Consider the following 18,807-nt stretch of genomic DNA (forward strand, 5'->3'; position numbering starts at 1 on the left):
TTTTAGGTTTATTTATTTAGCACACATTAACAAAAAAAAATGGTGCAAGGAGGGAACGAAGCCTAATGGGCTTGTACGAGATTTCCACCCCTTTCAATAGTCACAAACCATTCATATTTATCAACAAAGGCTAACAAACTTTGAAAAATAAGGAGACAAAGTACTAAAATAATCCATGTTAAATAGAAAAAAGAAAAAAAGAAAGAAAGAGACAAAGTTCAGAATAATCACTATCAAGTGGAAGACAATGGAAACAACATAATCATTGTGAATCCAAAAAATAAGGAGACAAGGTACATGCCAGTGGTGTGCACGGGTGGGGGTCCCCCCTATGGCCCAATTGTTGGAAAACGCGCGCCAAAGTGCCCTCTTGGGAGCCAAAACGTGTACTAAAGTGCCCTCCTGGTTGGCAAAACACACTAAACTGCCCTCTTTGGTGGAAAAACACTAAACCCCAGAAGACCATTAGGACCAAGAAATACTATGAAACATTACTGCTGCAGTGACTTTTATGTTGGGCCCTTTCTTGATCTATATTGAGCCAGAGCTATATCTCACAGAACCAGTTTGGATTATCTGGTGCTAATATGGTGTTAAAATGCACTAGAATACAGGAAATGGCATCTACTTCATTGAAAATGTTCTGGGGGAAGACCCCCAGACCCCCTAGGGATTTATTTATTTATTTCTGTGTGTTCTTCACAGTCCAACGTTAAATCCACACAGTGCTTGTGGATGCTGATCCTAACTACAAACGAACTTGAGTAGTCTGTCTAGTTAGTCTGTTTTAAGGCTATATAATGTGCCATTTGTAGAACATATGAACATGTCTGAAGAGCCCTCGAGACACGCGAAACTTAGTGCCCTCTTCAGTGGCAAGAACGCGCTGTGTGCCCTTTTTTTTTTTTTTTCGTTTCGCCCCTGCCCTTGAAAAAGTCTGTGCACACCACTGGTACATACTGAAAAAAAAATCAACGAGGGATTGTCAACATGGAGAAAAGGCATAGAATAAGATTTGAGGCAATATAGGGGGCAGGAAGTGACTAGATTCATGAAAAGAAAAGATGTTTTTTAAGCTGCTTTTTAAAGAGAGAATGGGAAAATCTGGATCTTAATGGGGGAGGTAACCCATTCCACAGCATAGGGCCTCTATAAGGCACATTAAATTGATGATGTGATGTGTGAGTAAAGGGTAAATATAGATTGTTATTATTACTGTGCCGAGTACGATATGAATGAACCTCATATGAGAAAGTAAAGACATTTTGAAAAGTGTCAGGGAGATCTTGGTTTCTGTAAATAAACTTGTGGATGAAAAAAATCATTTCCAAAATAGTATGATTTTTTTGTGTGTGGGGGGGGGTGTAATTATATAGAAATAAAAATATACAGAATGATGTTTTAAATGTTAACTTAGTTTAAAGGATATTAAAAATGTTCAGATGTTCTTTTCATTATTTTGTTTTGTTTTTCCTTTAAGTATTAGACATGTGACAAGCAAATGAAAGATAGGAACTTTTGTCGTTATCGGCTGGACCACTTTGCAGCGGGAGCGCATTGCACTTGACTTGTTTATGTTTGATGCTGATGACTGAAACTGGAGTATAAAGATGGATAGCTGGCTAGCAACAGGGAGAATTAAAAGGAAAGATATACAAGAGACTGATGGTGAATCGACAGGTGATCTCCCTGCTGTCAAACAAAAAAGAGAAAGTACAGCGCTGAGTTCTTAGCACTGGGATTTTTTTGGACAGGCACAGAAGCTGAACCATTACCACTGTGCATCCTGTGCTCTGAGACATTGTCAAATGAAGCCGTGAAGCCATGTAAACTGTGCCGTCACTTCAAGACAAAACATGGACAGTATGTGACCAAGCCACTGGATTTTTTTGAGAACAAGCTCAGGGAATATAAAAGTAAAAAGAAGGTAATGGAATGTATGAGCAGCGAGAACACAAAGGTTGTGGAAGCGTCCTTTCGGATCTCCCAACTCATAGCCAAGGCGAGAAAACCACACACCATCGGCGAGAATTTAATTCTTCCTGCAGCAAAACAGATCGTTCAGGTGATGTTGGGTGAGAAGGCAGTGCAGCTTATCAACCTCGTCTCATTGTCGGATAATACAGTCAAAGTAGAACTGATGACATGGCAGGTAACATGTCAGAAAAGCTAATCCAAAGCGTAAAAGAGAGCCGCTTTTACGTACTCCAACTGGATGAATCGACCGACATCACAAGTCTGTCAAACCTGCTTGCATATGTGCAGTACGAAAAGAGGAGTTTTTATTTTGCAAACCTTTGTCCACCCGTTCAACTACTGAGGCCATTTTTGACACTTTATTGTTTCCGACGGGATTGAATGGTCCAAATGTGTGGGAGTGAGCACTGATGGAGCCCGTGCGATGCTAGGGCAACACAGCGGAGTTGTCCGGCGTGTGAAAGAGGTGGCTGCGCAAGCAGCATCTGTCCACTGCAGCGTACACCGTGAAGCACTGGCTACAAAGAAAATGCCCCTGGATCTGAAGACTGTTTTAGATGAGGCGGTCAAAGCAGTCAACTTCATCAAGAGCCGTCCACTGCAAACACGTTTATTTGTGGTGTTATGTGGAGAAATGGGCAGTGATCATCACCAGCTGCTATTACACACCGAAGTGCGGTGGCTATCCCGGGGCAAGGTACTGACGTGCCTGTTGGAGTTACGCGATGAAGTGCGTGTGTTTTTTCTCGACACAAAGTTTGAACTCGCACAGCGCTTCAGTGATTTTGAGTGGCTGGCTAAGTTGGGTTACCTGGCCAGTATTTTCAGCCACTTAAATGAACTTAACCTCACTCTTCAAAGGACAGCAGTGAACATGTTAAATGTCCAGCATAAAGTGGATGCAACCATAAAAAACTGGTGCTGTGGGCTAAGTGTGTCAACCAGTCAAACTATGACTCGTTTGAAAATCTGGCCGATTTTCTGACAAAGGAACAGAGTCAGCTTCCCATCACCGTGAGCAGCGCTGTCAGAGAGCACCTGCAAGATTTGAGTGACGAGGCCCTCGCCGCCCTGAGCACAATAGAGCAAGATAGTCTCATGGATCTCTCTTGTGACACTGCGCTGAAGCTGGTCTTCTCACAGAAGCACCTGACGAACTTTTGGCTTCATGTTGCTTCTGAGTATCCTGATCTGGCCAACAGAGCGGTGAGATTCCTGATGCCTTTCCTGACGACCTACCTCTGTGAGACGGGATCCCTGCACTCGTGGCATTAAAAACTAAGTACAGAAGCAAACTGAATGTTGAGCCAGATCTTTGACTGAAACTTTCATCCATTGTGCCAGACATCAAGCATCTGGTTGCCGCCATGCAACACCAGCCATCTCATTAGGTGAGTCAACGTATTGTTGGCCTGTTGTTGGACTGATCCACTGCAGCTTTATAAAAGTTTTAATTTTCTTTAGTGGCAATTATTGCTTTTGCTTGAAGTTTCATCTGGCTAGACCTGTGCAGAATTTACATCATTTTTATATCGGGTTTGTGTTTATTTGTAAGCCTATTGATTTAATGGGCTTCTTTTGATATTTGGATTTAGTTTGGATCTAATAGGATGTCTAATTGTTATATCTATATGTTATATATATTGTTATATATATTCCATTGTTGATGGATACTGTTATTTATGAATTATTTGTTAATTAGCCTGTTACAGACAGCCCTTTGCTTGTCATTGTCTGATATCTGTGTGGTGCTGATGGACAGCTCCTTGAAAACTGTTATACTGAAGGTGTTGTAACATGTTACAGGTGTTCAATCTTCAATAAAAAAGTGCTCTGAGAATGCATTATATGGCCCCTGTATTTATTGGGTCGGAGGTGGACCGTGAGACTTAAAAGTGGGCCCTGAGTTGGAAAAGGTTGGGAACCACTGTGATAGATATTTAACTTGTGAATTGGTAAAATAGAATAATTTATGAAAAGTGGTGCTGATGGAGCATATCTGTTTGAATGTGAGATGAATCTTAGAAAACTCCTCTGAATGATACATCATTTCTTCTGATGGTTGGGATATGAAGCTGCCAAGACCATTTAGCAGTAGTTCAAATAAGGAAACAAAAAGCTATAGTATAGGGTTAAATGAGCAGAAGGATGAATTAGGGGACATACTTTTCTTAATATGCCTATCATCTTCGTGGACCTTTTTGCAAACAAGGTCTATGTGATATGACCAGTTAAGTCTTTCATCATCTAATATTCCCAAAAATTTAGTAGCTTTTACTTGCATAATTTCTGATCCATTAATGAATGATTTTGCAAGCTCTTTGGATTAAGACTTATTTATGTTGCAAAAGATCACAAAGTTACATTTCTTCACGTCAAGTGTTAATTTATTAAGTTGAAACCATTTAGAAATGAGCTCCTGTGTGCTGACCATTTTTAATAATTAGATCCCTGTCCACGATCAGTAAATTAGTGAATAAACTCCTTTTGCTCTATCTGAGTGCACTGGTAAAAGTAGCACCTGCCAAACTGCAGGTTTATCTGTTGCTGCTGACAGTGAAGTTTAATTTAAACTAGATCAGCTGAAATTGCATGAGGATGCTGAGAGCTGAATTGTGGAAGAACTGCTGAAAATAGCTGAAAAAGTGCAAACATAGCTGAAAATAGCATAAAAAATTTTAAAAAACTAAAATTCTTGGGGAGTCTGAAAAACTCTCTTAAGGAAATAAATGCACAAATGCCACCAGACTGGTGTTATGAGAAAACTGAAAGACTGGACAACCAAATCCAGCCTCAACCCACTACAATATTTTCAAATAAGTCAGCAGACCTACTAACCTTGGCAAAATATTTTGAGTACCACTTGTGTCGTGTGGCTTTCTTCACAGATTTTTGCAACTCCTTTGCTTTGCACACAGTAATTTCCCCATTTACTATCTGTATTGGTTCACTAGCTGGAATGTGTGTGTGTGTGTGTGTGTGGGGGGGGGGGGTATCAAGCGGCAACCTCTGGTCCTGAAAAATGAAGCCAATGCAGAAGTGCAAGGAAGGGCAATACCGGGCATGTCCGCTAAAGGCTGCAGGAACACCTGAAGTCCCATCTGGACACATGTTAAACAGCCACAATGGTTTAGATTATATTTAGGAAAAACCTCACTGCGGACTGATTGGTCCATCTCATGTGATTGACAGATAGCTCGACAAGCAGAGGCTCCATTTCTGTCAACCAGAATGCTTGCTAGCTAGCTGACAGGAAGTCATGCTTAGTGGGCGGGCCGTTAGGTTGATCCAAAGATCAGTTGAGATCTTGATTTCAACATGGAAGCCTCCACGGATTGGCTTCAAGAGCTGTTTGAGTCCACAGATGACTGACATCACTCAGGGTTGGTCCAATTCCTTCTACAGTCTATGGGTCTGATAACTATATACCACATCTATGTGTCTAGAGGTTCATCTCAAAAAATTAGAATATCATGAAAAAGTTCAACATTTTTGTCACTCATTTCAGAAAGTGAAACCCATATATTAAATAGACTCAATACACATGGAGTGAAATACTTCAAGCCTTTGCACTGCTTTCCACATTATAATGCAAATGACATTTTTCTCTTACTTTCCTAAATATTAATGCAAATGACCGAATATTTTTCAAGTCATCAGCTGTTAGAGCATAATTCAAATATGACAACCATTATTTTTTTTAAATAAAAACCTCAAAATACACAGCTGATTTCATTCTCCAGCAGGACTTGGCACCTGCCCACACTGCCAAAGGTACCAAAGCTGCTTCAGTGACCATGGTGTTACTGTGACTCTGAGCTGAACCCCATAGAGAATCTATGGAAGATGAGAGACACCAGACCCAACAATGCAGATGACCTGAAGGCCGCTATCAAAGCAACCTGGGCTTCATTACACCTGAGCAGTGCCACAGGCTGATCGCCTCCATGCCACGCCGCACTGATGCAGTAATTCATGCAGAAGGAGGCCCAACCAAGTATTGAAGGCAAAGAAATGAACATACTTTTCAGAAGCCTGACATTTCTGTTGAAAAAATCCTTTTTTTATTGATCTTATGTAATATTCTAATTTTTTGAGTCACTGAATTTTGGGTTTTCTTATCTGTAAGCCATAATCATCAACATTTCAAGAAATAAAGTCTTGAAATATTTCACTCTATGTGTAATGAGTCTATATAATATATGAGTTTACCCTTCTGAAAAGAGGGGCAAAAATATTGAACTTTTTCATGATATTCTAATTTTTTGAGATGCACCTGTAATTCAATATGATTTTGTTAGCAGTGTTTAATTAATGATCCATCCTGACACAGAGCTTCATACAGCACATGCTCATGCGTCACAGCGCTGAGACAAGCTGGAGGGATGGAGAACAACTTTTTAATTCTGTCTCTGTTATGACCTGTGAGTAGGCTACGAACATATGCCTTTACCTGTTAGATTTTCATGATATAATGGAAACTACGGTGTTAAAGTGAGGTTTCAGAGAGAGAGAGAGAGAGGAGGGTCGGTGGGGATGAGCGAGTAAGAGAGAATAAAGCAACAGGCGCTGATCTGAACCATCATTCACCATCTCTCTGTTATATTTCCATGGTTGATATCCACGTGATAAATGAGCAAACTTTGGTGTTTAAAGTGAGGTTTCAGTGAGCAAGCGAGGTGGAAGCAGCAGGAACTGTTTTGAATCATCGTCACCTTGGACACATACGAAATTTCCCATAAAATCAAACCTTCAAAAAAATCCATTAGAGACAGAGAATATTCGGTTAACACGACCTCTGGTAGTGTGGATGCTGAGTAAGCATCCACACTACATATGATCCTTTTGGACAATGTTTATTATAATTTTCAGAGGTTTTTGTACTGAATGAGCAAAGAGGAACAAGAGGAACAAAGAAAGTTTGCAATGTTAGACATCTAGCCACACACATTCTGACCAAGAAGATCCAAAATATCTGCCTGTATTCAGACGTGTATTGGCATGTTAACCAAACGAGAGCAGCTACAATATTAGTAAAGGGAAAATGCTTCATCTTTTAGACTAACGTTCATTCAGAAGTTAGAGCAGAGACTGAACACTCCTGTCCTCTCACCCACGGTTCACTCACTGTGACACTGTGTGAGGTGTGAGCTTTCCATCATATCAGCTGCAGAGCGTCGCTGCTCACACTCCAGGAGCAGAGGAGTATGCAAATAACATTCAGCTTTGACTTTTAATATACCAGACATATAAAATAAAGAATTAGCATGAATTTTAAATCTAAGTGAAGTTTTTGTGGTGACAAGTTAAACCTAAAGTCTCATCTGTATGTCTGGCAGACACACCTCTCACATTGACGTTGCACCGGTGCGATGAGGTGAGAAAACCTCGTAGCACAGACTCATTTTTTTATAGCATGTATGACATATATGTCACATTGTACAGCCCTGTATTTATATTATTATTATTATAAAGAAATGTTGCCCAGTTCTGGTCAAACTGCTGCCGTAGCTGCATCCACATTAATCGCTTCACTGGCCGCCATTGTTTACAGGATTGGGGTAACCTTTACTAAACCACACCCACACATACTGCCTCTCTCTCTTCTTATGATGCTGATTGGTCCAATCACTTTCTAACTAGGAACAAGATTATATTTGTAGCTCTGAACAGATTATTCCACAATAGAAGATTCCATTCAGAAAAGAATCCTGTTCTTTTTATCTCTGTTTCAGTTTAGAGAACTGCAACTTGTCACAGACCAGCTGTCAGTTCCTGGCCTCAGTTCTGAAGGTCAACCCTGCACTTCTGACAGAGCTGAACCTAGGTGGAAACAACATCCAGGATTCAGGAGTGGAGCTTCTGTGTGGTTCTCTGAGGAGTCCAGACTGTGAACTGGAGATCCTAAAGTCAGTTCCCTTATTCTCTGTTTCTGTTGTTAATCTAACGTGTGTGATCATAACTGAACTGAGTTCACATTCTAATGTGTCAGACATATAAGAGGTTATGGAATCCTGCTGATATTTTTTACATCTCTCAGTTAGATCTACTTTGCAGTCACAAAAATTCTGTTTTTGCTTAAACTGTGAGAAATTGAGCATATATAGTTATTCTTTGATAAGTAATGGTTTTGGACAAGTACTATTTCAGTTTTGTTGCGAAATAGCCTGCTGGCTTAAAACTAAATAATTTTGTCACAACAACATAAACTGGGGGCATCAGAGTATCTTTCAAAGTTCCTATTTTTAAAGCTGAGTATGTGCTCTATAACCACAGAGTTGACTGAGATCAGTAACATATTAGTGTCTATACAGATGTTTAAATGTTTGTAGGATGTCTGTAGAAAGCTGACATTTAATGATCCTCACTGACACCATGATAATATGTCTATGTGGGGAGCAGTTTATTATTAGACATAGTAATTCTGTTGTGTTAATATTTGTTATACTGATAAGTGTTTTTTATTCAGTTTGTCAGGCTGTGGTTTGTCAGAGATCAGCTGTTCTTCTCTGGTCTCAGCTCTGAAGGTCAACCCCTCACATCTGACACTCCTGCAGATTGCCAAAAACAAGCTGCAGGATTCAGGAGTGGAGCTTCTGTGTGGTTTTCTGAAGAGTCCAGACTGTAGACTGAAAACTCTGAGGTCAGTTCACTTTTTCTGTTTCTGATGATAATGTAATGTGTGCGATTATAACTGAACCTTTTTCATGTTAACTTTATCTGGCATGTCTGACGTTCTAACATACTCTAGTTTCTGGTTTTATATTCCTTATTTAATTTGGTCTGCAGTGATAAAGTATCTTAACCACATCTGTGTAAACTGACTGCCAAATGTTTGTAAATTCAACTGTCAACTTTTTAGACTCCTTATTTGTTAGACTTTCTTTACTAATGTCTGTGTAAACTGTGTTTTTGGGACTACATGTTTCTGTTTTAGTGTCCAAACTCAGTTTAGATCCTCAGAGTGTTTAATTTACAGTCATGGACGAAGGTATTGGCACCTCTGGAATTTTTCCAGAAAATACACAATTTCTCTCAGAAATTGTTGCAATTACAAATGTTTTTGGTATACACATGTTTATTTCCTTTATGTGCATTGGAACTATGGGTGGGAACCGAGAACTGGTTCCCGTTGAAAACCGGTTCCAATTAGCTTGATCCATCGACATCATTTACACTTTTTTCTTAACAATTCCCTTATCAATGCCTCACTCCCACGTGCCATTAAAATACAGGCCTTGCATGTGACAGTCAGCTAAACAGAGAAGCTGAGAAAAATACATTAAACAAGCACCTGTCTGGGTGCACGCATAAGCACAACGAGCTTCATCTAATCCTTTATCAAAATGCTTAAAGTCTACAATAAAACACGTTCTTTAGGAGACGTTTACAGGAGCGGAAGAAGTGAATTATACAATTAAAACAGAATAAATCAGGGCAGGGGATCAAATGAAGTTTCTCTTTTTTCTCTTTCAATGACACAGACGTTTTATTTCAAGCAACGACAATGAGCAGTAGTACTGTATTCTAATTCAGGTTCACAGATTAAAGATCCAGAGAACAGTTTGTCTAACTGAGACATATCCAACAAAAAAGAGATGTTTTTGTCTATTTTAGCATGCTCTCCTCCCAAACACTTGATGTTTAACATTTAAGAATCCAAAAAGAAAATTCACAGGAAGGAATCGATAAGGGAATCGATAAAGAATCGAATTGATAATAAGAATTGATAACTGCATCAATATCAATCAAATCTTATCAATTCCCACCCCTAATTGGAACAACACAAAAATCCGAAGAAAGAAGCCAAAGTTGACAATTTTACACAAAACTCAAAAATGGTCTGGACAAAACTGTTGTCCCCCTTTTAAAACTGTGGGTAAATCATTTTATTTCCAGCATGTGATGCTCATTTAAACTCACCTGTGGCAGTAACAGGTGCTGGCAATCTAGAAATCACACCTGAAGCCAGTTAGAATGTCTAAAAGTTGACTCAACCTTTGTGTTGTGTGTCTGTGTGTGTCACACCAAGCATGGAGAAGAGAAAGAAGAGCCCAGAATTGTCTGAGGACTTAAGAAGCAAAATTGTGAAAAAAATATGAACAATCTCAAGGTTAAAGACCATCTCCAGAGATCCTGAAATTCCTTTGTCCACTGTGTGTAATATAATCAAGAAGTTTATAACCATGGAGCTGTGGCTAATCTCCCTGGACGTGGACGGAAGAGAAAAACTGACAAAAGAATGCAACGCAGGATAGTTGGAATGGTGGATAAACATCCTCAGTCAACTTCCACACAGATTCAGGCTGTCCTGCAGACTCAGGGTTCAAAAGTGTCAGCTGGGACCATACGTGGTCATCTGAATGAGATGAAGCGCTATGGCAGGAGACCCAGGAGAACCCCACTGCTGACAAAGAGACATAAAAAAGCCAGACTGGAGTTTGCAAAAATGTACCTGAGTAAGCCTCAATCCTTCTGGGAGAACATTTTGTGGACAGATGAGACTAAGGTAGAGCTTTTTGGAAAAGCACGTCATTCTACTGTTTACAGAAAACAGAATGAGGCCTACAAAGAAAAGAACACAGTACCTACAGTCAAACATGGAGGAGCTTCAAGGATGTTTTGGGGTTATTTTGCTGCCTCTGGCACTGGGTGCCTTGACTGTGTGCAAGGAATCATGAAATCTGGAGACTATCAAAAGATTTTGGGACACAATGTAGGGCCTAGTGTCAGAAAGCTGGGTCTGGGTCAGAGGTCATGGGTGTAGCAGGACAATGACCCCAAACATACCTCAAAAAGCACCAAGAAATGGTTGGAGACAAAGCTGGAGAGTTCTGAAGTGGCCAGCAATGAGTCCAGATCTAAATCCCATTGAACACCTATGGAGAGATCTCAGAACTGCTGTTGAAGAAGCACCCTTCAAATCTGAGAGACCTGGAGCAGTTTGGAGAAGAAGAGTGGTCCCAAATTCCAGCTGAGAGGAGTAAGAAGCTTGTTGATGGTTATAGGAAGTGATTGGTTCCAGTTATTTTTTCCTAAGGGTGTGCAACCAAATATTAAGTTCAGGATGACAATAATTCTGTCCGGCCCATTTTTTGAGTTTGTGTACAATTATGTCAATTTTGGTTTTTTTTCTTCTGTTTTTTTGTGTTGTTCCAATGAACATAAAGGAAATAAACATGTGTATACAAAAAACATTTGTAACTGTAACAATTTCTGAGAGAAATGGTGTATTTTCTGGAAAAATTCCAGGGGTGCCAATACTTTCGTCCATGACTGTATAAACCTGAAGAGAATATCTGATCTTTACATGAAGGAGGCGTTTTGTTCGGAGTCAGGCCTTTATTTTAAATTCTCTCTGAGAAGTTTGCTTATACATTGTGAGGCTAAAATGCAAAAATACCAATAACATGATGTTGTTAGTAAGTCATTTTGTCTTTATTTAGCCTTTTTTATCCAGGAAAATCACGTTGACATTAAAAACTTCCTTTTTTTAGAATTTTTGGCCAAGACTGTCAGCAGCACAGTTAACAACATTACTGACAGCTGAGCAGCAATATTTACAGGAGTAATAAAACATGGAATAATGAAATAAGACAGTTACTCCTGTAGTGATACAGCACATTGTTTTAACTGGTGATTATCTGATAACAAAAATGCACTTTTTGTGCATTTTTGTTATGGCTGCTGCCATACCTTCAGTATTTTCCCTCCCTCCCACCTGCACTGATTGGCGTGGAGGTTACTCAGGCACAGCGACCAATCAGATGGGAGAGTGCTGAGGAGGACCAGACTTAAGAAGCTGGCAGACCTTCATCCTTGAGAAGGCTGCAGCTGGCCATGCTTGTGTGCCTCGTTGTGAAAGCTCATTGATTGTAAAGTGTTCTGTGTGGAGGCACTAGTCTTATAGGTTGTTCCCACCCAGCGGTCCGGCTCAATTCGGTGCGGGACGGCACGCTTTTTTTGGCGTTTCCATAGAGAAAGGGTCCCAAAAAAGCAAACCGTACGGTCCCACTTTTCGGCACCCTTCCGTAGGGGTGCCAATCTTACCTACCCGTACCAAAAAGGTGGAGCTACACACACAACAATAGGGGCTGCACTAACATCACGTCAGCGCGCGACTCAGCTGCTCGCCTCTGAGCTTTAAAGATGTAAGTCTGCTGCGAGAAGCGGGCGAAAATGGGAGAAAAATGGACCAATATCTGCCTAAATGGGAAATATTTGGACTCGACGGAGATCCAAACTGTTCCCTAGTCTATGGATGTTGGTATCTAGCCACAAATCAAGTTTCCTGACGTTTATCTGGACCTGATTTTAAGAACACAAAGCAGAACCTGAAGGCTCACATAGGCCTGATCCATCCACGATGGATGAGAAACTAAGTTAAAGCAGAAGTTATGTAAATACGAAGCCTTTGAACAGTTCATTCTCATCAGTAACTAGTCATTAATCTACGTTTTATGTTAGATAACCTGTGAAAACATCGCTCTGTGGTTGTTGAACGGGCTCGTAAAACTTCAGGCTGCAGACTATTTTAAAACCAGATCAGCGAACCCCGGATTTCTGACTTAATCTAGCTTGATTTTAACACCAGCTGAACTTTTATTTTATTTTCAATGCGGCGAATTCTCACAGTACAGCTGTAAACTTTCAGATTTAGTCATATAAACTGTTGTAGATGAGATATATTCACATATTAACGTACCGTTATGACTCAAACCGCCTCTGTACACGTACTCCATCAGCTGAGGATCTTTACTGACAGCGGTTAACATCATTAAGATGTAGTTATTTTTTAAAAGCACTTTCAGCTGAAATAAAGCTGTTTACTGCTTATTCCCGACTGATTTCTGTCACTCATCCTTTCTATAACTCTGCAGCTGGAACAGCTGACTCGTGCTGTTTGACTTTACACGCATGCTTTCACAGCCCCGCCCACCAAGAGAGCACGGGTGTCTGTGGAAACGCAAACTATTTTGGGGTTTAGCATACCAAACCGAACTGAATCAAACCGGACCCCCTGATGGAAACACGGCTTTAGTTACTGTTTGAGAGCACATTGTACATACTCTTAGATTTATCTGTTACATTAGTTTAGTTTATTTAAACATGGAGACTCAATTACTCACATAATGTGAAAAATTTACAAGTGAACAAGTGTTGGGTTAATGCTATTTCTGCATTAACACCGAAAATCAACATCAGAAATCAACGAAACAAATAACAAAACAGGACCGAAAAGGTGTAGGCTGAAGCCTTCGCTTATTTCACCTACCCTTTTCAAATTCATCTTTTACTTAGCTTCCTTAAGATTTATATAAAGCAAAAAGATAAACATAACTAAATACTTATTTATCATACATAGACCCTTTGTCTATCCAAAACCTCAGACACATTATGTGTTCACACCACAGTTCTGTACTTTATAATCATCTGTTTAAATAATTTTGAAGCCTACCATATGTTTGACATTCTGTCATTTCTGTGTCTAATCCATTCCGCAGACTAACTCCATGTACTGAAACGCATCTTAGTTTAACATTAGTTCCAGTTAGTCACCAACCTTTTTAAGCCTGAGAGCTACCTGAACGATAGCGAGGGCTACGGAGTGCTACTTGTTTGATTTCATGTTCTGAAATTTGCCCAGTTTACTTTGAAATTATTAATACTTTGCAAAAAACAAATGAGAACATGTTCATTTTGAATATTAATTGTTTCTCAAGCATTATTCATAGTAATTTATCAAACATTTAAAATGCATGTCCACTGACTCGTCACACTGGATGCTAAACCACACGCACGTACTCAAGTCCTGGTCAAGGTGCTCTGCCAAGTTTCCAGACACAGCTGACATCCTTCTGGCAATCGTACTTGCCCCCAGCTGGACATCGGAGAGAGCAGAGATTGCATCGGGCCAGTTCTTCTCATCTTTGAACACTGTGTTAGCAATAACCATCATTGCTCCTTTTAGTACATCGCCATCAGAGAATGGGTTCATGCTCTTTGCTAAATAATGTGCAGCTTGAAAAGAAGCTTCCATTGATGCCTTGGACTTTTTCACCGGCCTGGTAAAAAATGACTGCAGTTTGCCCAAAGCCGCCTTTAGCTCGCGGACTTTCTCTGCCCGCAGTGAGCTGGCTGGAGGGAAGCTAGCATTGAATATCCTGTGACAAGTGGTAAAGTGTCTCTCGACGTTGGGCCGCTTCGCTGCCGCTACAGATGGTCCACAAATGAGACTAACACTCCTTTCTTTCACGGATGTAAAGAAAAACTCTTCTTCCCACTCCTCATGAAAATGGTAATTTTTTCTGCTTTGCCACCGTTGTTTTGGTGAAAGTTAGGCGCTGTGCCGGCAAACATGTTTTGAAGATGAGAGAGGAGTGGCGTCACCGTAAACTTTGACCCTTGGCAGGTCAAAGTTCATTTAAAAATACAACATATATATGATTGATAAAAATTATTTTATGGGGTTTTTCTTTTTGTTTTTTTGTTTTTTTTTTGTCAAGCTGGTGCTATTTTTAGAGCGTCCCCTGCAGGCGACTTATTGGTACCCTGCAACCAGGCACTTACGGGCACCGTGTTAGCTACTCCTGCACTAATCTGAAACAACCTCTGGATACAGTCTGCTAACATCTTATTGTATACTTTGTACATTAGTGAAGCTATTCTCAAATCCACAAGTTCACTAAATTTTAGAGCCTGTAGATTTATAAATAATTTGTGTGTTGGTCCTTGCTAATCTGCTTGGTTTATGGGCCTGATCGCTTTCTTTTGAAGCAAAAAAATGGGATTTGTGATTGTTTTTAAAGTTCTTCCCCAAACTTCCACACAGTAAGTAATGTATGGAAGTATGAAAGAACAATACAATATATGTAATAAATTTAAATTAAGAACAGCTTTGGTTTCATACAGTATAGCGACTGACTTTGATATTTTAGTTTTAATGCTATTAACATGAGGTTTCCAACACAGTTTGTGATCTATAATAACTCCTAAGAATTTATTCTCATAAACCCGTTCTATTTCCATATCATCTATCATAACTTTTACCGTAGTGTTATTTTTACGATTTCCAAATGTCATGTACTTAGTTTTATTAACTTTTTTTATTTTTGGGCATTTTTGTGCCTTTATTAGATAGAGGAGGACAGTGGATAGAGTCAGGAACAGGGTCAAGAGTGGGGGAGAGGCATGCAGTGAAGGGCCTCAGGCCGGATTCGAACCTGGGCCGCCCGCATACATGGGGAGCACCTTTAACCACTAGACCACCTGCTCCCCAGTTTTCTTAACATTTAAAGATAATTTATTAACACTGAACCATCGTTTCAAAGCATCTGATTCATTCACCACTATATCCAGAAGACAATTCAGGTTTTTACCGGAGCAAAACAAGTTTGTGTCATCAGCAAACAAAATTAATTTGAACAATTTTGACACATTACAAATATCATTAATATACAATTTAAACAATTTAGGACCCAGCACTGATCCCTGTGGGACCCCACACATGACCTGTACCATGTCAGACTTGTTATTATTTAGAAATGTAGCATTTCTTAGCATCTGTTTCTCTTTCTCCTCCTAACACACTCTATTTGATGAGAAATGTTAGCTTCTGTTTCTCCTTCTCCTCACGCACTCTGATATTTGATGAGAAATGTTAGCTGTGTCTTGATTTCCTCAGATCGGGTTTAAGTTTGTGTGATTACTCAAAAGACATGTTTTTTTGCTTTCTTTTACTATTTGCCGTAAAAGCATGCAATGATCATGATAACTTTGAAACATGCATGTGAAACTGACTACAATGAACACATAACAGTCCACCAAGCCTATTTTGTGCTTTGAATTTTACAAATTTTTGAATTTGTTAATGCTTGCCCATGTTACAGTTAACAGCATTTACAGTAGTGCCTGTTTCTGTTTGTTATTCATTTCCCTGAGTGTGATCGTCTCAGAGAGGATCCTTCAAAGATATCAATAAAATAGTTTAAGAAGAAGAAGAAATGTCTTCATCCTCACAGACAGGCTCATCATTAAAGGCTGCAACAGTAACAGCAACATGGTAGCTGATAGTAAGGGTTAACAGTAACCCTGTTCACTCAGAGCTCTAGAACAGCTGAGTAGTAAGGGTTAACAGTAATCCTGTTCACTCAGAGCTCTAGAACAGCTGAGTAGTAAGGGTTAACAGTAACCCTGTTCACTCAGAGCTCTAGAACTGCTTAGTAGTAAGGGTTAACAGTAACCCTGTTCACTCAGAGCTCTAGAACTGCTTAGTAGTAAGGGTTAACAGTAACCTTGTTCACTCAGAGCTCTAGAACTGCTTAGTAGTAAGGGTTAACAGTAACCCTGTTCACTCAGAGCTCTAGAACTGCTTAGTAGTAAGGGTTAACAGTAATCCTATTCACTCAGAGCTCTAGAACAGCTGAGTAGTAAGGGTTAACAGTAATCCTGTTCACTCAGAGCTCTAGAACAGCTGAGTAGTAAGGGTTAACAGTAATCCTGTTCACTCAGAGCTCTAGAACAGCTGAGTAGTAAGGGTTAACAGTAACCCTGTTCACTCAGAGCTCTAGCAAAGCTGTACCTTTTCTAAAAGACTTAATGAAAACGGGGCGAGCTTCATAGTTTGAAAGAGAAACACATGTTAACCATTGGTAATGCAGGCCTATAAGAAAGGGCCAGTCCTTTTTTCCTCCTTTTAGGCTAGTGCCATGGCCATAATTAACCACGGTCACTACTGGACTACCCATCTGTATGGGAGGATTTATGGTAAATTAACATAGTTGTTCTCTAACCACAGAGTTGGCTGAGATCAGTAACATGTCTGTAGAAAGCTGACACGTTATTGGTTCCCTGTAATGGAGATATTAAACTGTTCAGTTTAAACAAGATGCTCATTATTGGACCTTTTTATGCTTTTATGTCTGCATTTAAACTGGGTAGATAATTGTTTTTATTGGTATCTTTTATTCTTTACTCAGACTGTCTGAATGCAGTTTGTCAGAGATCAGCTGTTCTTCTCTGACCTCAGCACTGAAGGACAACCCCTCACACCTGAGAGAGCTGGACCTGCGTGACAACAAACTGCGGGATTCAGGTGTGAAGTTTCTGTGTGACTTTCTGAAGAGTCCAGACTGTGAACTAGAGACTCTGAGGTCAGTTCACTTTTTCTCTATTTCTGTTGTATATCTAATATGTGTGATTATAACGGAACCTTTTGAATATCCACATCTATCAGACACACAGGAGGCTAGACGTTGGACAGTCTGAATTATTTTACATTTTGTTTTTGAATTTTAAAAGCATCAGAATTAGAGTAAATGGCTGGTGAAGGTTCCTACAGTTAATAAACGTTCTGATTATCAGTAGATGCACATGTTTTAGGCTCATTTTTATAATTATTAGGAATTCTGTTTAATTATAACATTCTTTAATAAACAATTGTAACATTTCTTTTGGTAGTCTGTCAGAAACATAACTTTTGTTTCTAATCATGAATAATGTCTGATCAGTGTTTTCTCAGAATTCACCCATAGAGAAACATCAGAGTTGTTTTCTATGTTCAGATATTTCTAAGCTAGTATTTGTTCTCTAGCCACAGAGTTGGCTGAGATCAGTAACATGTTAGTGTCTTTATTGACATGAACAGATGTATGAATGTCTGGATGATGTCTGCAGAAAGATATTTTAATGATCCTCAGTAACACAATGATAAAGTCTCTGTTAGAGAAACAGACCTTTTGATTGGAGCAGAGGTTGCGCTGGACTTTTTTTTTTATTGTCTGTCATTTTGACGGAAAGGGTTGTAAAAATTCTGTCATACCATTTTAAAATCTGTCATTATAATTTTATCTTTAATATCTGTAATATAATATGATCCAATATGAATTTAAATGTTTAAATAATGAAGCACTTTTTCCTAACATATTTAAAAAGCAATCTTTGAGGTTCTACATTTTAATGGCACTGAGAGAAAGATGAACACAGCACAGCGTTTACATGTCATTTTTATGCAGTGAGAGTGGAGCAACAATCCCTGTCTTCAAACAAGCAACTATGAACTGACCCATTTAAGATATGATGTACAATTTTAAGGATATTTTTAATATCAAGTTGTTGTAGTTTGACCACCATAGCTGCTAAGTTGTTTAAACTGTGGAGCCGTGCACCTTTTTCTGTTCCTCAGGAGTTGTAATCAGGAAAAACATCACGCACTCGGACCTTGCACACTGAGTCAGGTGCATTTGTATTTGCCTGACTGAAAATTCGTAGAAGGTGGTGAATAGTTTGATATTGCGTGTCTGTCTCTGTCACTCCTTTAAAATCCCGCTGGATCCATCCTGACACAGAGCTTCATACAGCACACACTCATATTTCATAGCACTGAGACAAATTGGAGATATGGGGAACAACTTTCTAATTCTGTCTCCGTTAGTACCTGTGAGTAGACTACAAAAATATGCCTTTATCTGTTACATTTCCATGGTTAATATCCACATAATCCATGGGAAAACTACAGTGGTTAAAGTGAGGTTTTGGTGCGAGAGAGAGGAGGGTCAGGCGGTGGAGAGCAAGCGAGGTGGAAGCAGCAGACACTGATCTGAATCATCAATCACCCATTTAAATGACTTGGACTGATACGAAATTTCACATAAAATCGAACCTGTTCCTAAAAAACTGAACAACAAAAAATGACAATATGGGCATCAGGGTGCAGACGTGATTAGAACAACATGAAATGGACTCATTGTTTAAAGACTTTAACACTCTGCATGCTGACCTGTGTCCCTCTGTGACTGAGACACCTGCAGCAGCCTCTCAGTGCTGTCAGCA

The 18,807-nt window shown here is 39.6% G+C and overlaps 1 protein-coding gene across 10 annotated transcripts in view; it reads left to right on the plus strand.

Annotated features, from left to right (window-relative positions):
* The window catches only part of LOC121514889 (NACHT, LRR and PYD domains-containing protein 3-like), a 76,880-nt gene that overhangs the window by 45,446 nt on the left and 12,627 nt on the right, over window positions 1-18,807 (plus strand). For all 10 annotated transcript variants that reach the window (XM_041795291.1, XM_041795301.1, XM_041795298.1 and 7 more), the window contains 3 exons: window positions 7,713-7,886; window positions 8,447-8,620; window positions 16,956-17,129. In XM_041795291.1, the coding sequence (XP_041651225.1) occupies window positions 7,713-7,886; window positions 8,447-8,620; window positions 16,956-17,129 (522 nt within the window). The remainder of the gene's footprint in view (window positions 1-7,712; window positions 7,887-8,446; window positions 8,621-16,955; window positions 17,130-18,807) is intronic.

The sequence above is a fragment of the Cheilinus undulatus genome, linkage group 9, assembly GCF_018320785.1.
Source record: "Cheilinus undulatus linkage group 9, ASM1832078v1, whole genome shotgun sequence".
Classification (NCBI taxonomy): domain Eukaryota; kingdom Metazoa; phylum Chordata; class Actinopteri; order Labriformes; family Labridae; genus Cheilinus; species Cheilinus undulatus.